General features: G+C 38.4%; 1 protein-coding gene across 2 annotated transcripts; it reads left to right on the forward strand.

Annotated features, from left to right (window-relative positions):
* Nucleotides 1-2,367: 2,367 nt before the first annotated feature.
* Nucleotides 2,368-18,408, forward strand: LOC104596516 (protein NDL2-like). Of its 2 annotated transcripts, XM_010257711.3 has the most exons (11): nt 2,370-2,827; nt 2,947-3,046; nt 3,193-3,290; nt 3,402-3,490; nt 6,311-6,371; nt 6,838-6,924; nt 7,424-7,501; nt 7,584-7,640; nt 8,066-8,121; nt 9,220-9,355; nt 17,771-18,408. In XM_010257711.3, exons 1-11 carry the CDS (start codon nt 2,768-2,770, stop codon nt 18,005-18,007), a joined length of 1,059 nt encoding a protein of 352 aa, XP_010256013.1. In that variant the 5' UTR covers nt 2,370-2,767; the 3' UTR covers nt 18,008-18,408. The 2 variants fall into 2 exon arrangements, with proteins under 2 accessions (XP_010256014.1, XP_010256013.1); XM_010257712.3 differs by lacking the exon at nt 6,311-6,371 and having other exon boundaries at nt 2,368-2,827; nt 6,891-6,924.
* The last annotated feature ends 229 nt before the right edge of the window (nt 18,409-18,637 follow it).

Below are 18,637 nucleotides of genomic sequence, written 5' to 3' on the forward strand. Positions count from 1 at the left end.
CTGGAACTGCTGCATTTGGGCTTGCATTGCCCGCATGCACTGCATCAAGTCATCAAACTGGTTCTAGCTAGTCGCCAGGGGAACAACAGTTGGTTCGGTAAAGGTTGTCTCGACAGGGAGAGGAAGGGGGACGTTCATGACGGGAAGGTTCACGGGCGCCGCTGTTCGTGGCGTACTCAGGCTGGGGATCCCATCCACCGGAAGGGGGACTTGAAGTTGTTCCCCGGTGGCGTTCATCTCCGTGCCACGTCCGGCATTGCTGGAAGAAGCCATGAGTGTTGGGGTTTCTTGGGAAAAAGGGGTTATGAGAGTTTTAGAGGGAGGCTTTTAGAAGCGTTTCCCACAGACGGCGCCAATTGATGGTGCGCAATCCGGCCGGTCCTAGTTGTCAATGATCTTGCCTCGGGCTGGAGCAAAAGGTGCCTGAAACGAGGGAGAAAGCAAGTATCTCCAGGGAGAGTGCTCCGAAGCTCAAGTTAGTATTTCCTCAAAGGCAAGATAAAAAACCAGATGGCGCAAAGTTATCACATACCTCTCTTCTTGGGGGGAAGGGGGCCTTTTATAACCACTTCGCACACTCACTCCCAAGCTCCTGTCAGGTCAGGTATGATTACCTCTGCGCTTCTGCCAGTTCGGGTGTCATCACCTCTGCTGGGGCAGAATCGCCACTGCTCTCTTTATCGGAGTCATCTCTGTAACTGGAGGTGGCGGTGGCCGTTGAAGTGTGGCTGTTCAGTGTTAGATCCTAAGTCAGTCAGGTGAGCCGCCTCAGGATACGAACTCCTTTGGTGTCAGGTCAGGTACGGTTTGTTCAGTTTGGCGTCCTGGAGGCGAAGTGCTGGAGTGGTGTGCGAGGTGAAGTCTTGAGTTCGAATAGAGGTGTGGCCCGAACTGCCCTGGGGCGGGCCAGTTCGGGTTGTTGCCCTTTGTGCTCCTTGTAAGGCCCGGGGTCAAAGGGAGAGTTCGAGCTCCTTGTGGGAAGCTCGGACCGCTGGTTCCTCCTTTCGGAGCTCGCGCCTTGGGTGTACTGCCGTGCCGAGCTGTTGCCTTTGCCACGTGCTGAGTGGTTACGAGGTCGGGCCAAATCTTCCTTCATCAATTACCTTTATCGGTTTTGCAAATAAATAAAATACAAACGTTAAATGAAAAAATGTAAATGGAACCAAACACATACTTTATCTTGTTTTGAAACTATATTCGGTGAATGAAGATCCACAACCTCATGTTAGGGGTGAGCAGAAAAATTGAACCGACTGAAACCAAATAAAAAAATCGGTTAACCGAACTAGTCAGTTCGATGTTTCTATAAAACTGAAGGTACCGATTCAGTTTTGATTAACCAATATAAAAAACTGGTAGTTAATCGAACCGACCGATATACATATATTTCTATATATTATATATTATATATATATATTTATATATTATATATATTATATATATATTATAAATTAATAAATATGCATTATATATAAATATATATATTTATAATATATATTATAAAAATTTAAAACCCAAAAAATTAACGATTAACCAAACCAATCAACCAAGCAATTAACCAATAGATTTTGATTCGATTTTGATTACCTATTTTTAAAAAACCAATACTACCAATTTGGTTATAAAAAATGGCCCATAGACTTGGGTGACCGGACCTTCTCCTCACAAATAGGCGCTTCACTGGTCACCGTGCATTGAGAACACCAACAAATAAGTATGAAAGATGTTCCCAATGCATAATAAGATATGCGTGTAAAACGCCTGCAAAACGCCAAGTGTTAAGAGCAGATCCGGTCTCCACGATTCGATTGTCGAACCGTGAGCACCCCTCCCTCATGTCACTACGTACGAACCTCTAGAACATTCTCCTTTGCTCTATCGTTACCGCTTCTGTTCAACCTCTTCAACGGTGCATTCCTAGATCCTGGTCCATCAAGAACACACTGAGCATTCGATTGGTTTATTATCTACAGAAATGCTATTCATATGCGGATGTTGACGTCTGTAGGTCATGATTGAATTCGATGTGATCGGATATAAAACCATAGAAGAGAAGGGAGAGATATACCGCTAACCGATTATATACCATGAGTAATATAAATAATATATAATATATTTTATAATTTTAAATGTATTTAAATACAGTTGATGAATGACAAATTTCTTAATTTTTAAATCAAATGAATAGGATTTAAACCTTTTAATTTACAGTTTTTTAAAATATATATAATAAATAATTATTAATTAACATAAATAAAAAGTTGATTAGTGGTAATTAAACAGCCTCGGGTCACGATTCAACCGGCTGGTCCGATCCGATTTTCTAAACACTGGACTTACTTCTACTCGAATGCTGGTGAGTGGTGACGTACAGCTGTGTGATACTGATATCAAATGTCCAAAATTAGCCTCATCAAAAACATTTTCAGAAAAAAAATAAACGAATTCCGATGAAGTACGCTCTCTCTCTCTCGACAGTTTAATCGATCTCAGGCTCTCAGCGGTAGATGTCTGGGCCAGAAAGAATCGTCGATACGTCCATAAACAGATCGCAAGTGCACGTTCCCGTATTGATCTCAAATCGAGGGTGGTTTGACTGTTTTCTGAAGTTTGTGATATACGCAAAAGCAGAGGACGAAAGAGAGAACGAGGAACAAATGACAACCGGATAATAAGAGGAAGAGGGCGTTTAAGAGTTTTTTTAGTATTTTGTTGGCTAATATTTGATTTTGGCGGATATACATTTTTTCTTTTTTTGTGTAAAGTCATGGGCGATTCAAGCGACTCGGTTTCTATTGATGATGATGTGATACCTCTAGGAGGGAAGGTAACAATTATAATATGGAAATCTTGTTTTAAATTGTAAACGTAGATAGGTTTTTCTCTTCACTCTTCTACAATGCCATTTTCTCTTTTTTCTCTGTTTGTTCTTCTGAGCTTTTGCAGGAATGTTTGGTTGAGACGAGCAAAGGTTCTATTTCTGTTTTCGTCTGTGGTGATCAAGAAAAGCCCGCTTTGGTTACATACCCAGATGTTGCTCTCAATTGTATTCATTCGTTCCCCCTACTTTTGTTAGTTTGGTTTTCAGAATTTGAAATTAGTTTTCGCGCCCGTTGGTTGCAGGGTTTTAATGGGGTTTTGTCTTTCAATCTGTTTTTATTGACTTTTAGTGTTTTGTCTGGGTTTTGACAGATATGTCTTGTTTCCAAGGTCTCTTATTTTGCCCAGATGCATCTCCTTTGCTGCTTCACAACTTCTGTATTTATCACATAGATGCCCCTGGACACGAGGTCAGTCTTAGCACTTCTCTCTCTGTCAATGTTGTGTACTCATGTATTTATTTGCTCGGTCTGTTGGAATTCTTTTCTTTTTGCCGATTTTAACATTAAGAGTTCGTGCAGTTGGGAGCCGCGGCCATATCTTCAGATGCTCCCTTGCTTTGCGTGGACGACCTAGCGGACCAAGTAGCGGAAGTTCTTGACTTCTTCCGGTGTGTAAACGTTCTCGTTGTTTGCTTCATTGCTTGTTTCGATTCCTATGTTCTTATGTATGTTCTAATGGAATGGGTTGTTCAGGGATCTCTGGGGTTTCTCTTTTTCTAATGTTTGATTAATTGCTGTCTATGGTGATTATTATTTGTTTTCATTATTGAGATGGATTACTAATAGTAGTAAGAGTGCTTTCTCATTTGAGTCTCTCTTGGTGTTGCCATTAATCACAAAATGCTTTGTCAGGATATTTGACATGTTACGCTTTCAACAGCTTTACATCCTGGATCTGCTTGGATGTCTGCTTTAGATGCTTTTTTTTTTTCTCTTCTATCACCAAATACTCAAAATTAGCCATTTCTGTTTTGCTTAGTTAAGCAAACTGGGCTGTGTTATGCTTTATTTGTGTCGGGGTACATCACACCATTATCTGAAAAATAGTAGGATATGCCAAAAACAGGTTTGGTTCAATCTTATTTATTTGGAAACATAATACGCTGCAAGGCCAGCTACCTCTTTCCAGTTTAAGATGTTATAGATCCTACTTATCAACATCACATTTGTTGCCTAACCAACATTGTCTTGTTTCTTGATCTAACATAACGAGGAAAATTCTACTTGAGAAGTTTCATAAAAAATGTGCATTGGGTCATGTGAATGATTCTTGGACTGAGGCATGAAATATGATATCCTGGGGAATAAGCATGAAATCCAGATTACCTTGTGTCCATATGTAAAAATCCTGTCCAATGAATGTATCCTGAGTAATAAGTTTTGACATTTCAGATGAAGTGATTGCTGTTACATCATTATCATCATCATCATCATCATCATCCAAACCTTATCCCAACTATATGGGGTTGGCTATATGGGTTCTATTTTTCCAATCTGTTCTATTTAATGCCATATCCATTGTTAAACTATGAGTGCTTAAATTATGACTGCCGATACATGTACTCAATTAATAACTGTCAGAAACAGGCTTTACAACTGAGAATCTTTTGTCTTAAAATTAATTTAAAGAAAATGCCAATTCAGTTATTGACTGAGGTTTTCCCTTGTTGTTTCTTCTAAGATAAAAAAGTGGCTATTTTAACATAGCTATGTTTTTGGAATAAACAAGTGCTTATCTACTTAATTTAAAGAAAATGTCATTTTTGTTTAATATTCTGAGAGTGGGGCACTTTGTATACTTTAAAAAAAAAAAAGGAAAGCCAAAGTCTAGGTCCATGTCCAGTCTACCCCTCCCAAGATACTAAGTAACTGGGACTAACATTATGTAATGGCCTTTTATACAAGTGCTCATGGATGTATTTTTCTTCTTCGTAAGAGACTTTTGTCTTAGTTTGGTTTGGTAGGAAATCCTGTTTTGGTTAGGGCTGTAATCAAGTCGAATTCAGATCAGATGCAGCCACATCCGAATCTGATTTGATTATTGATACTTCAAATCTGACATGTTGGATTTGGATTTAAACCGAACCTGCTTTGTTGTTCTTAAAATAAAAAATAATTAAAATTTTTAAATTAATTTTTGGCTGGTATAATACATTTATATAAATATAAATATTGAATTCATTAATTATAAATTTTATATAATTGTATGTAATATCTATAATATACATTATGTATGTATGCAGAAATTTTGATTGGATCAGATGTTAGATTAGGTTTTGGACTTTTGGGTTCTAGTGACAGCCTTATTTTTGGCATAGTGAATAGCAATATATCCCATCTTGTCAGTATGACCCCTAGATGAGCTTAGAGCCTTTCTGATGACATTATACTCCATATCAACCTTTTGACATTACAGGAACCTCCAATTCATTGTGAATTGGATTTTATATGATCACCTAATTTTTCTTCTTCCTAGGAACTATTCTTCTCAGGCTGATAAGCGTGAAAACACAGGTTCAGTTCTGAGAACAGTCACTTTGTGCAAGAAAAATGTTGAATGTTTGGTCCGCATCCAGTCTAGCCCTCCCAAGACCTTGGTCAACCAGGGCCAACACTGGGTAATGGTCCTTTATCTTTCTTCTTCCTATCCAAAATAAACATGGCTCTATGACTTGTGATGGATATTATATTTATTGCACAGACTATCACGATAAATTTTATAGTTATTTCTTGCAGAGGATCTGTGGGAAATGTTCATGTGCATTTGCTCATGTGGTATATAATATATTAATTAATGCTTATTGCCTTTTAATGTACTGATCTGGTAGGCTGATTTTCTTGCATGGTACATGTTTCCTATTTTTTGTTCCCTTTGTATAACCTATTGTTTTTGATATAGTAATCTCTTTGTGTGCATATGGGGATTTTCACTTCTACAGTCTTAAAATTTTGATGTCTTAACTCTTATCCCATTGATAAAAATGACTTTCATGTCTTTCCTACCTTGGACCTATAATTTTCTTAGGCAGAGTTTGGGAGTGCTTATTTGAAAAATAAGTGCTTATTCTAATAAGTGCTCATGAGTGTTCGGTGAAAAACACTTATTTCAAACAGGGGTAGTATAGGTATTTTCTAAATGATGTGGCAGGCCAGAAAGGAAATAAGCACTTTAAAATAAGTCCACAATTTGGGCTTCTTGAATAAGCGCTTATTCTCAGGAATAAGCACTTATTTGGGCCTATTTCCCAAACACAAATAAGTGCTTATTGGTGTATTCCCAGCCCAAAATAAGTGTTTATTTTTAAGCATTCCCAAACTTAACCTTAATGATTAAGAGGATCATCTTTGGCATGACTTTCTCATGAAACTCAATCTTTGGATAAACTAAAACCTAGTTTTGGTTCCTTCTGGATGGTTCTCTTTATCAGGCTGAAAGAGGTTTTTTGCTTGGGTGTTACTGCTGGAGCTTATATCCTAACACTTTTTGCGGTATGTTCTGCTTTTCATATTGTAGCTGCCCTTTAGTGCTTTGTTTGGTTGCAATAAGATGAATAATTTCCTGAAATTGCTATTTTATGTGTTTGGTTAAAATTGAGGTTACTTATAAAAAGAGCATTTTCTAAAATGCAAGTTTTAGTTATGGTAAATGACATTAATTCTGATTTTCTGTAAGTCATTTTCCAAAAAGAGGTTGGCTATTAGAACTTAGAAGTTTTATCCTGCAACACTCATATTTCTTAAGAATCTTGACCATTAAAATTTGTTTTCCAAGTCGAACTAAACACCAAAAAAAATTGGCATATGATTTGTTTTCTTATTAAACATCAGTTTTCTAAGACTGATAAAAAAAAACATCAGTTTTCTAAGGAAACTATTTTCTTACCTTCATTTTGTGTGCAACCAAACATATGTTACTCCATATTATTAGTGTTGCAAGTTATCTTCTGTGATGCAGATGAAATACAGGGAACGTGTTCTTGGCTTAATCCTTGTTACCCCGCTTTGCAGAGAACCTTCATGGACAGAATGGCTTTGCAACAAGGTTTTATCCCTTTCATCAATTCATTTATACCCATAAAATATGAAGTATAATATGGCACACCAGCTCACCATGGACAATAGGACCTTGCTTCTCTAGCAGCATTTCTTGACTGCACCTGTTTCCTCCCATGCTGTATCCACTAATGACATCTCTTGGATAGGTAACCCAACAAACTGCACAACAGGATATCCTGCCTATCTGATGCACCACTTTTGTAAAGCTGATTAGAATGTGCAATGGTTCTCAGAGATCATTAGTTGGATGGTTGGGATCATGGGAGATTTGGCCTATTACCAGTTCAATTGGTGGCTTGTTAATGACCCGCCAATGAACCAATACAATGGGTGGTAATGCATGGAGGGAATCAAGGCTGCTTCATCCATGGTGGGTTTGTTGCTACTCCACAATATACTTTCTCGGAAAAAAAGTTTATCCTTGCTTGCTGTGTCAATGTGAAGTTTCATATTTGAAAAGAAAAATAAATATTTGTACCTTGCAGGTAATATTGAACTTGCTCTACTTCTATGGTATGTGTGATATGGTGAAAGATTCCCTTCTTCAGCGTTACTTTAGTAAGGTACTTTGACTTCATTTGGATTTTTGGGTTGTTTTTCTGTGTTCCTATTTTGTATGTTTTGTGATTTTTTATCATGTCTCAGGAAGTAAGGTCTGATCTGTATGGTGCAGAATCTGACATAGTACAAGCTTGCCGAAGGGTAAGGAGATTTCCACTACAACCTCTGGTTTCCTTGATGTTGACTTTTTTTTGGAGAAATTGTTTAGACCATAGAGCCCAAGATATTGTGCATACAAGATTGTGATAATAGGGATGGGGCTTCAGGTTTCATTCAATCTACTCAAGTGATTATATACCTTTTAGACTTTTTTCCATCCCAAAGTAGTGTGTCATATGCTGGACATTTTTGACCCTTCAGAATTAGTGACTTGTCTGGGTTCTGCAAGGTGAGGATCATCAAATTGATTCCTAATTCCCCCCTACATGTAAATCATGATCACAGCTGTTCAGTTTTTAGAACCCTTTCAACCATTTTAAATGACAACCTTGTATTTGTCCTTGAAATCTGTCACCTCAAGTACAGTTTTAATTAGATCTTTGCACTTTTTGGTTTTGATTGAACAGCTACTGGATGAAAGGCAAAGTTCAAATGTCATGCATTTTCTTCAAGCTATTAATGAGTAAATTCTTGTACCTTTTTACTTGATTACATTGAAGATATACAAGGAGAATCTTCTGTCTAGTTCCTCCTAGAGTTCTTAGTGCCCAGGTTCGATGGGAATTATAGTATGACCCTGATTTAACACATTTTTTCTTTGATGCTTTGGTATCCGACATATTTAACCTCATAGTCATGATATGGACATGCCCAAAAATGATATATGTTGGAGTATATAATTCTATACAGTATTCCTTGTAAGTTTTATACTATAAAATTGGTGATGACTCACCATACCTTCAAACAGAATAGAAAAAATATCAGGCATACCATAATGGTTTAATGTAATGTTAAAATATGTGATTGTATACAGGATTACATGTTTAAATTTTATGCTATAAAATTGGTGATTGTCCTCATACCTTAAAATATATTTTATTGGAAGGTGTAAATTAAAAAAAAAAAATTCAAGTGGTGCAAAAGTGCTACCATCTCTAACCAAAACAAAATATATTATAAGTAGCTATTCTTTTCTCTACTGATAAAAAAATAGCTATTCTTTTCTCTGTAGTATTTTTGTATTTAGCAGGCCCATCACCTAAAACCTATACTATCAAAATGTAGCATCCTCATCTGTATCAAGGATGAGTAGCACAAGTAATTAATGTAAACAAACTGTCAAGTTAAAAGGATACATCAATTGAACAACACCAACAACAATATAAAGAACATATGTAAACAATCTATTATTGGCAGCTCAAATATTTCGGCTTTCCCCTAGTAACAAGCGTATGCTATCAGCTGTCTAAAGTCAATACCTGGCATTCTTACCACTACAAAATAACATTGCATATACAGGTAGCTAATTAAAATTACATATTTTTGTTAACTAGATTCACAGCAATCATGAGTATAAACCACAGAAAAAAGACAATCGTTTTTTTTTTTGATGAATAAAAAAAAAAGACATAATTGTTAGCGCATGGTTTCTACTTACCTCTTTTTATGCATCACCTGCTTATTGATTTTGGAAAGAAAATAGAACGGAAGGACAATTTATCTAGCATTGAGTCCATTCCTTTTACCAGTACACCCATAGTAATTAAATGCTTATTTACAGGAGGCATGATCTGACAGAGGACTTGAAGAAGCTGCAATGTAAGAGTCTCATTTTTGTTGGTGAGAGTAGTCCCTTCTATGCTGAGGCTCTCCACATGAGTTCCAAAATGGACAGGAGAAGCAGCTCTCTTGTAGAGGTTAGCTTTTACTTCTCTTTCCTTCTTTATTTTCCTTAAAGTAGAGCACTAAGTTTATGTCACAACTAAAGATTTATTACTTAAACTGATCAATTATTGTTGCAACTATTTTTGGGATTCAAGTGTATAGCTTGTACTGGCTTGGATTTTCTTTTATACAACTTAACCAAACATTGTCCTAATTATCAGTGTCAAGGTTTTAAAAATCGACTTGGAACCGGAGCCGTTCTGGACACCAATTTCCGAGTCGACGGTTTGAACAAACGACCTGTTCCAACGAAAAAGATAAAATATAATAAAATAAAAATGCCCAAAACCGCTGGGTCGATAGTTCAACTGCCTAGGCAGCTAGGTCGTTGACCAATTCAACAGTTTTTGTCCAGAGACCAGGTTTGGGGTAAAATGGAACCGGTTGCTTGGACAGTTCCTGGGCGAAATGGTCTGACCGTCTGGGTCAACAACGGTTTGAAAACATTGATCAGTGTTACTACAGAAATCTTGTTTTGCTATTCCACTTATTAAGGGAGATGTGAATCGGTCTTCTAATATCAGGTTTAAAATCATTGATTAATAGTACAAATTAGATCTGAATGATAGTGCAAGAGCTGTGTATGTCGAAGAGAAGAGGCAAGAAGAAGAAGTCGAATTAGTCTTCCTTCTCACCTAACCCTATTTTTTATTAATCTCTAAAACAAATTGATGATGACAAGTATACCCTTAAGTGGGTGGCCAGCTTGGTAGTTACATAAAGAAAATAAAATAAGAACAAATAACAGGCCCATTAAGTGAGGCCCATCAACATAAAATAAAAGATAAAATAAATGATATCACATAAGAGGCTATTAGGGCCCATTCGGCCCAATCTCTTTACACTCCTCCTCAAGCTGAGCATAGATGTCAATCATGCCCAGCTTGCTTATATAGTGTGTCAATTTCCCCTTGGGAACTCCCTTGGTCAAGATATCAGCCAGTTGTTCTTCTGATGTGATAAATGGTAAACAAACTTCTCTTGAAGAGACTATTTCCCTTATGAAATGCCTATCAACCTCAATGTGCTTAGTTCTGTCATGCTGAACCGGATTATGTGCAATGTTGATAGCAGTTTGGTTGTCACAATAGAGCATCATTGGTTGCTCGTGGTCTACCCCCAGTTCCTCTAGAAGGGATCATAGCCATAGTAATTCTGACACACCATGAGCCATTGCCCTGTATTCTGCTTCAGTTGAGGATTTAGCAACTACTGATTGTTTCCTACTCCAAGACAATATTCCTAGCAACCAGAGCACAATAACCAGAGGTGGACCTTCTGTCATCAATACATCCTGCCCAATCTGCATCAATAAAGGCTTCCAGCTTCATGTGACCATGCTTAGCAAATAGAATACCTTTCCCTGGAGTACCTTTCAAGTAGCACAGAATCCTTTCTGCAGCAGCTAGATGAGTATCTCTGGGAGAATGCATAAACTGATTGAGAACACTTGCTGCATAGGAAATATCTGGTCGAGTCATGCAAAGGTATAACATCCCAAGCAGTCTCTAAAACACTCCCTTATCAGACAACGGTGCACCATCTGTGGCAGAAAGCTTATGATTAGGATTAATGGGAGTGGAGATGGGTTTAGCTCCAAGTTTACCAGTGTCAGCAAGAAGATCAAGGACATATTTGCGCTGAGATATGAATATACCATCCTTAGATCGAGCAACTTCAATGCCCAAGAAATACCGAAGATCTCCCAAATCTTTAATTTCAAATTCAGAGTGGAGAAATGCTTTTAGTTTATTGGTCTCTTCAATGTCATTACCCGTGACCACAATATCATCAACATAAACAATCAAGAAGGTCACCAGAGAGTCATTTCTCTTCAAGAACAGTGTATGATCAGATTGTGTTTGAATGTAGCCAAAGGAGACAAGAGCAGCCCGAAATCTCTCAAACCAAGCCTGAGGAGATTGTTTGAGACCATAAAGGGATTTGTGTAGTTTACACACCTTGCCTTTCATTTCTTTCCCATACACTCCTGGAGGTAGAGACATATAGACCTCTTCATGTAGATCTCCATTCAAGAAAGCATTTTTAACATCAAACTGGTGTAGGGGCCAGTCAAAAGTAGCTGCTAGAGAAAACAAGACCCTAACTGAAGTCATCTTAGCTACAGGAGCAAAGGTCTCAAGATAGTCAATGCCATACATTTGGGTGTAACCCTTGGCAACCAACCTAGCCTTATACCTCTCAACCAAGCCATCAGAGTGATATTTAATGGTAAACACTCATTTACACCCCACTGGTTCCTTCCCTTCCGGCAAGTCCACAACATCCCAGGTATGGTTCTTATGTAATGCTTCAAGTTCAATCATCATTAGCTTCCCTCCACTCAGGTTGAGACAATGTTTCCGGTACAGACCTGGATATCACATGTGAATAGACAAAAGCAAGAAAGTAGTAGTAGGAAGGAGAGAGAAGGTTGTAAGATAAATGTTTGGAGATGCAATGGGCTGTACACTTCCGCTTGCCCTTGCGAAGAGCAATAGGAAGGTCAAGGTCAGGGACGATCGAAGGTGGGTCGATAGAGGGCTGACCTGTTTCCTCAGGAACTGTGGGAGTGGCCAGGTGCTCTTCTGAAGGAGTGGAAACAACTTGCATATGTCTGGATCTCCGCCTTTGGTAACACCTTTGGAGAGTAGGAGCAGAAGCAAGAGGAGGATTAGGGGTGGGTCCAGTGGAAGAGGTGGACACCTCATGATCAGACTCACAAGGGATGAGAAGAGGAACAACTAAAGACATAGCAAAGGGTTCATTAGATTTCTCCCCCTCGGGAGGAACACTAAATAAATGAGTCAACTCTGCAAAGGTGACATCCCGAGATACAAAGCGGGTGCCACGAATTGGATCAAAACAACAATAACCCTTTTGTGTAGAGGCATATCCCAGAAACACACACTTACGAGTTTTAGGTTCAAATTTATGCCTTTGGTGACTATGAATATGCATATAACAAGTACTCCCAAATACACGGAGAGGGAGAGAAAAGAGATCCTCATCCGGGAAGAAAAGACTAAAGGGGGTTTTAAAGCCAAGGACCCTGGAGGGCATGCGGTTGATTAGGTAGGTAGCAATATGAACAACATCTCCCCAAAACCTTACAGGAACATGGGATGCAAATAAAAGGGATCTGGCAACCTCAACTACATGTCTGTTTTTTCTTTCCGCCACCCCGTTTTGTTGTGGAGTGTAGGAACAAGAGCTTTGATGAATAACCCCAAAAGTTTCAAGGTAGTTGGAGAGGGTTTTCTCAAAAAACTCCTTAGCATTGTCAGAGCGGAATATTTTGATACGGGTATTAAACTGGGTGATGATGAGTTCATGAAAATTTTTCACAATGATTGGTACTTCATCTCGGGATTTTATGAGATAAACCCAAGTATAACGAGAATAATCATCAATAAAAAGGATAAAATACCTGTAGCCCCCCATGGTTGGCATGTTATATGGCCCCCACACATCAGAGTGAACAATATGGAAAGGAGAAAGAGATCTTTTATTACTGTTTGAATAGGAATGTCTACAATGCTTTGCTAGCTCACATGACTCACAATGAAGACTAGGTAAAACCACTCATTTAAACATATATGGGAACAGATGACTTAAAGCAGAAAAAGACAAATGACCAAACCGAAAATGACATAACAAAATTTTGTTAACATACTGACACAACTGACTCTAAAGCAACTCCATGAGGTGATCCCAAGGCTTGATCTGGTGTGTCCAGCAAGTATATTCCATTCGCCTCATGGCCACTCCCAATCGTCCTCTAAGACTGCAGGTAAAAACACAATGAGTGGGAAAGAAGGTTATGCTGTAGTTCATGGACTTTGTTAAGCTACTAACAGATAAAAGGTTTGTGTTAAGCTTAGGAATATGGAAAACAGAAGATAAGAACAGGGTGTCAGAGGTCTTTATATCTCCTTTACCAGAGATGGGGGCAAGTGACCCATCGGCCATGGATATTTTCTCTTTCCCAGAGAGGAGATGGTATGAACAAAAAATGTTAGATAGGCTGGTCATATGGTCTGATGCACCGGAATCTATAATCCAAGGGAGTTTATGATTACCTGAAACTGAAGCATGATTTGCTGAGGCATATGTACTTGAGTGAGCAAAAACCGATGAAGATGATGTATTGTTGGAAGGGTGAGTTGAAGAAATAGTAGCTTCTAGGTGATTTAGGAGCCTCCCATACTTCTCAAAATCCAGCTTCATTGCAGTCAATTGCTTAATAGTTGATTTTTCTTCACTTTCCTTACTTCCCCCCCTCAAGCACTGTAGCAGCATTAGCAGTCTTGGATTTTCCCACTTGACTACCCTTCTTAGGGTTATTATTGTTCTTAAACCTATCGGGAAGAAGTTCAGGATGAAGTTTTCAGCAGGTGTTATTTGTATGTCGTGGTTTCTTGCAATATTCACACAACTGCTCTCTTTTCTCAGTAGGGCCCTTCGGTTTCATTCCCGCATGTGCAAAATGTTCTGTAGATGGACTCTGCAACTGCGCCTGCCGCCTACTCTCCTCACTACTTATCATAGCATATGCCTGTGAATGAGTAACCTCATCCCTGGCCAAAATGTTTTGTTTGATAATATCAAACTCAGGGTTGAGTCCAGTGAGAAACTCAAACACCCTATTTCTCTTCACTAGCTTTCTATACATTTCAACATCCTTTACTCTCCCATACCACTGTTTCCATAACATCAATTTCCTGCCATAGGGACTTTAGTATGGAGTAGTAGATTGCCACACTCTTCTCCCCCTGTCTCAAGTTCTTCACATCACTGTACAATTTGTATGCTCTGGCTACATTCGGTTTCTGTGAATAGGTCTCAGTTACACTGTACCATATCTCCTTAGCCGAAGACATCCAAAGATAGTGCTGGCTTATATGAGGTTGCATAGAGTTGACTAACCATCCTATAACAGTATAGTCTCTTGCATCAATATTTCAAATTCAGGGTCTGTCTCTTCGGGTTTCACCTTGCTGCCTGTGAGATACCCGAGTTTTCCTCTACTACAAACATAGATTTTTATAGACTGTGCCCAAGCAAGATAGTTCGTCCCATCTAGCTTAATTGTGGTAACACCTGTCAAAACGGAATCTACTGGAGCAGGTCCAGAAGCTGGCACCTGCTTGAACTCACTTCCATATGTCTCCATTAATCAAACGAAAATCAAAGAACAAAAAATTTTGACTATGTGAACTTACTTGAAGTCAAACCAAAACTTGGGTGCTTGAAAAGCTAGGGTTTTGCTCCATCTAGCAGATGAGCGGGAGAGAGAAGACACTGCCACACCTACCAGAGTAACCCAAACTCTTCCAAATCTGAACCGCCCTCCTTTAGCAATCACAAGACACCTTCCAAGCACAGAGCGCCACACCCAAGGTTCACCTTTCTTGGTAACTCAAAAATCTCTAGTCGGCTAGGGTTTCGGGCAGCAGCAAGACAGCATCACTTCTTGGCAAAATCTGGCCAGAACTAAACTCTCCAAACCCTTCTACCAACTAGGCAAGTGATTCTCTATACTATAGAGAACCTATCTCTCCAACTCTCTTGATTTTAGAGTGTACAGGAACAAAGAAAAAAAAGAAGAAAGAGGAACTGAACCCGCTCTGATACCAAGATGTGAATCAGTCCTCTAATATCAGGTTTAAAATCATTGATTAACAGTACAAATTAGATCTGAATGATAGTGCAAGAGCTGTGTATGTCGAAGAGAAGAGGTAAGAAGAAGAAGTCGAATTAGTCTTCCTTCTCATCTAACCCTATTTTTTATTAATCTCTAAAACAAATTGATGATGACAAGTATACCCTTAAGTGGGCGGCCAGCTTGGCAGTTACATAAAAAAAATAAAATAAGAACAAATAACAGGCCCATTAAGTGAGGCCCATCAACATAAAATAAAAGATAAAATAAAGGATATCACATAAGAGGCTGTTAGGGCCCATTCGGCCCAGTCTCTTTACAAAGGGATAACACTTTTTTAAGTTCTGAATTTGCAACTATTCATATTTTTAGGGCATTCCCGAAGATCCTTTTGATGCATTGACTTCCATCAGATCACTTTACAATGATGTATTAGTGGTCTTGTATGGACATGTTTGTTTATATGTGTTCTTATTTCTGCTGCATGGAAGGTGGTATAGCCTATCTGAGCTGTTCATCAGATTGTGGACCCTCTAGACAGTCCATGTTTTAATCCTCAGTCAGCATCAGCTATCATCAACTATATAGTGCTACTGTTAATGTTCTCCCTGGGTTATATTAGTCATGGTTTAATACGTCGTTTCAGTGGAGATACCAGTAATCCAAATGTAGGGAACATTGGCAATGTCATAAATGTTTGGAAAAATATTGTAAAAATTATATACATGGTGGACACATTGTGAAATAGGTGAAAATATAGAGTGATTTTATGAAATGATAAAAGAGACATAGGTACACCCTTTTAAAATATTGTATTGTTCCAAACCATCAAAGAAAGTTATTAGAATTAATAAATAAAATAATATGCTGCAAGGTTATCTTGTAAACTCAGAATCAAAACTATATGATAAAGTCAGTTGAAGCAAAATTTGAACCAAATAACTTTTATACAGACAAAAACTAATATTTAACTTAACATTTGAGAAGAATTTTGAGCAGGCTCAAAGTGGTAATCATGTCCATTAGGTGGGTGGTGGATGCAGTCCGAATGGGGTTTTGCATTCCTTATGTCTCGGGGGGGGGGTGCTTTTGCCTGAAAACCTTCCTTTAATACCATCTCTAGTACTCTACCTAGTGCCAGTAGTTTTCACTAGGGAATATGTTGATTAGTATTTCATGTTGGTACACATGGAAATGGAAATATGTCGTGGAAGTGTCAGAAAATATATGAACATTTTAAACCATGTTATTAGTTGTCCAAGTTTTTTTCTTTAAATTTAAAAGTTTTCCATACATATGGGCTTCTTTTTGAAGACATGGCTTGGACTTTTGTGCTGAAAATTTCCCAATGAAAAAGGATGAGTGAGGAGATGAACATCCAGACAATTTCGTCCCTAATCATGTTATGATGTGGCTACTTTCTTGATCATTTAGAGTTTGTATAAATGACTTGACAACCTCTGCACAATGTAAACAGAAGAAAAAGTATGCCATGTTACTTTTGCAGACAGGAGTTGATTTTTGCCTGTGGTGTGACAAACATGATCAACATGCAGGGAGTTTTTTTAGCCACTGCTAATTGTTTCCATCAAGTAGTTTCTTTTTTAGGTAAACTAGCTGTTAAGGCCAAAGGAATTGTGCTTGATAGAACCTCTAACTTTTTGAGAGGAGGGATAGAAAAAGAAATAAGTAAAAGGCTTGAGATTGTAAATGGCACTTAGAAGTTAGGGTTGTTTTCATGGAAAGAGATTCTAGAGCCAAGGAAGAATCTAAGTTAGGTCATTAGCAATTCTGTTACTATTAGTGACGGTGATTAGCTTTCTGGAGTTATGCCAAGCGAGGAAAAGGATGAGGCAGTGTCATGATTGAATGATGCTTCAGGACGTTTTTTGAGTCCATGTTTCTTTTGGGTATTAGAAAGGGCAGGGGTGAGCTAACCTCAATTAATTAACTATTTGGTGTTGTTTCCAGCTTACTTTTTCTTGAGGCTTTTTTCGGTTTGGGGGGGGGGGGAGGTTTCCAGCTTAATTTCCTGCATTTTTTAAAGGGATCTCTCTTTTGGTCCCAGCTTTGCGTTCTTCATTGTGATGTGCATGATGCTGGACTTCTCTCTTGATTTTCTTAGGCACCAGAGGCACACTATGAACTCCTTTGGGATTGGCGGCTGAGTGTGTTTTTATATGCTCTCTTTTATCCAGTAATTTTTGTTCTTTAATAAGTAATATGGTATCCAATGCCAATCCAAGAAAAGGAAGGATGAGCCAATGCAAAGAAAGGCAAATTATATTATTTTATTTTTTGATGAACAACAGAAGCTGATTTATTATAATAATAAATAAGTATACAAAGGGGAGACGAACTATATTATTTACTTGGGATATTTGGATACTGAAGATGGATCTCATCATCATCCTAAGCCTTATTCCAACTATATGGGGTCAGCTACATTAATCCTGGAGTTGGTTCTTTCACCAAGAAATAGAACTGCTCCCAAGTTCCCAAATTATATAGAAGTATCCAGAAACTTTCAGGATGTTCTTGGGATGGATTTTGTCAATTGAATTCAATAGAACCCAGCTGGTAGTGGAATATGATTTCGTTTTTGCCCTAAATTCTATGGTGATAAAAACCAAATGATCTAGCCTTTATTACATGTATGCTATATGCAGAAGAGAAGCAGGATTTTATATTCTTGCATTGGAATTGATGACATATTTTGCAGGTTCAAGCCTGTGGATCGTTAGTAACAGAGGAGCACCCCTATGCCATGCTCATCCCTATTGAATTCTTTTTGATGGGTTTCGGATACTATAGGCAGCCCCCTCCATCATCAAGTCGAGGCTCAAATCCTGCTAGGCCCCCCTCCAGCCATTCATGCATAGCTCCAGAACTCCTGTCTCCAGAGAATCTGGGCATCAAGCTCAAACCTATTAAGACCCGTGTTGCAATTGAAGTTTGATTGAAAGCGGAGGCCTTTTGTTTCATCTTCATCCAATTACACGTCATTGATTCATATTTTGTATGGGTGGTCAAAACTGACTGCACAAATACGCTCATATTGGGTAAATAATGTTTTTGGAGGATTTTTTTTTCATCCTGTGTATTGCCGAGGGAGATCAGGTGCAGGGATTTGTATTCGAGTGTAAATAGAGAACAAGAACAGTGAAATTTTATCAGAGGTTCTTAAATAAGTTGAGCGAATGCCAGTAGTAATGTTTTTTTTTTTTTTTTTTGAAAGCAGGAGGGTGAATCATGTAAGGCTACTATTCATTATATATACACAAACTACCTTGTACCTTCGAGCAATTGAAATAATGGACAAGATCTCTCTCTGGTTCCGGTTCTGGTTCTGTGGACAAATGATTCTAATTATGGTTATTTTTAAAAGATGGAGCTGTGCTGAGGATACAAGTGCGTGAATCAGGCTACATAACCAATAGGGGTGGATTCGAGCCAAGCTGAGCCAAACATTTGAGTATTCGAGCTCAGCTCGGTAGGAAAGGCTCGAGTTCGGGCTTGAGCTCGGTTCGAATTGGAAATATAAGCTCGAGCTTGGTTCCATTACAAAATTCACAGGTTTGAATTCGAT

The sequence above is a fragment of the Nelumbo nucifera genome, chromosome 1 (assembly GCF_055504915.1).
Source record: "Nelumbo nucifera cultivar China Antique chromosome 1, China Antique-T2T, whole genome shotgun sequence".
NCBI classification, from domain to species: Eukaryota; Viridiplantae; Streptophyta; class Magnoliopsida; order Proteales; family Nelumbonaceae; genus Nelumbo; species Nelumbo nucifera.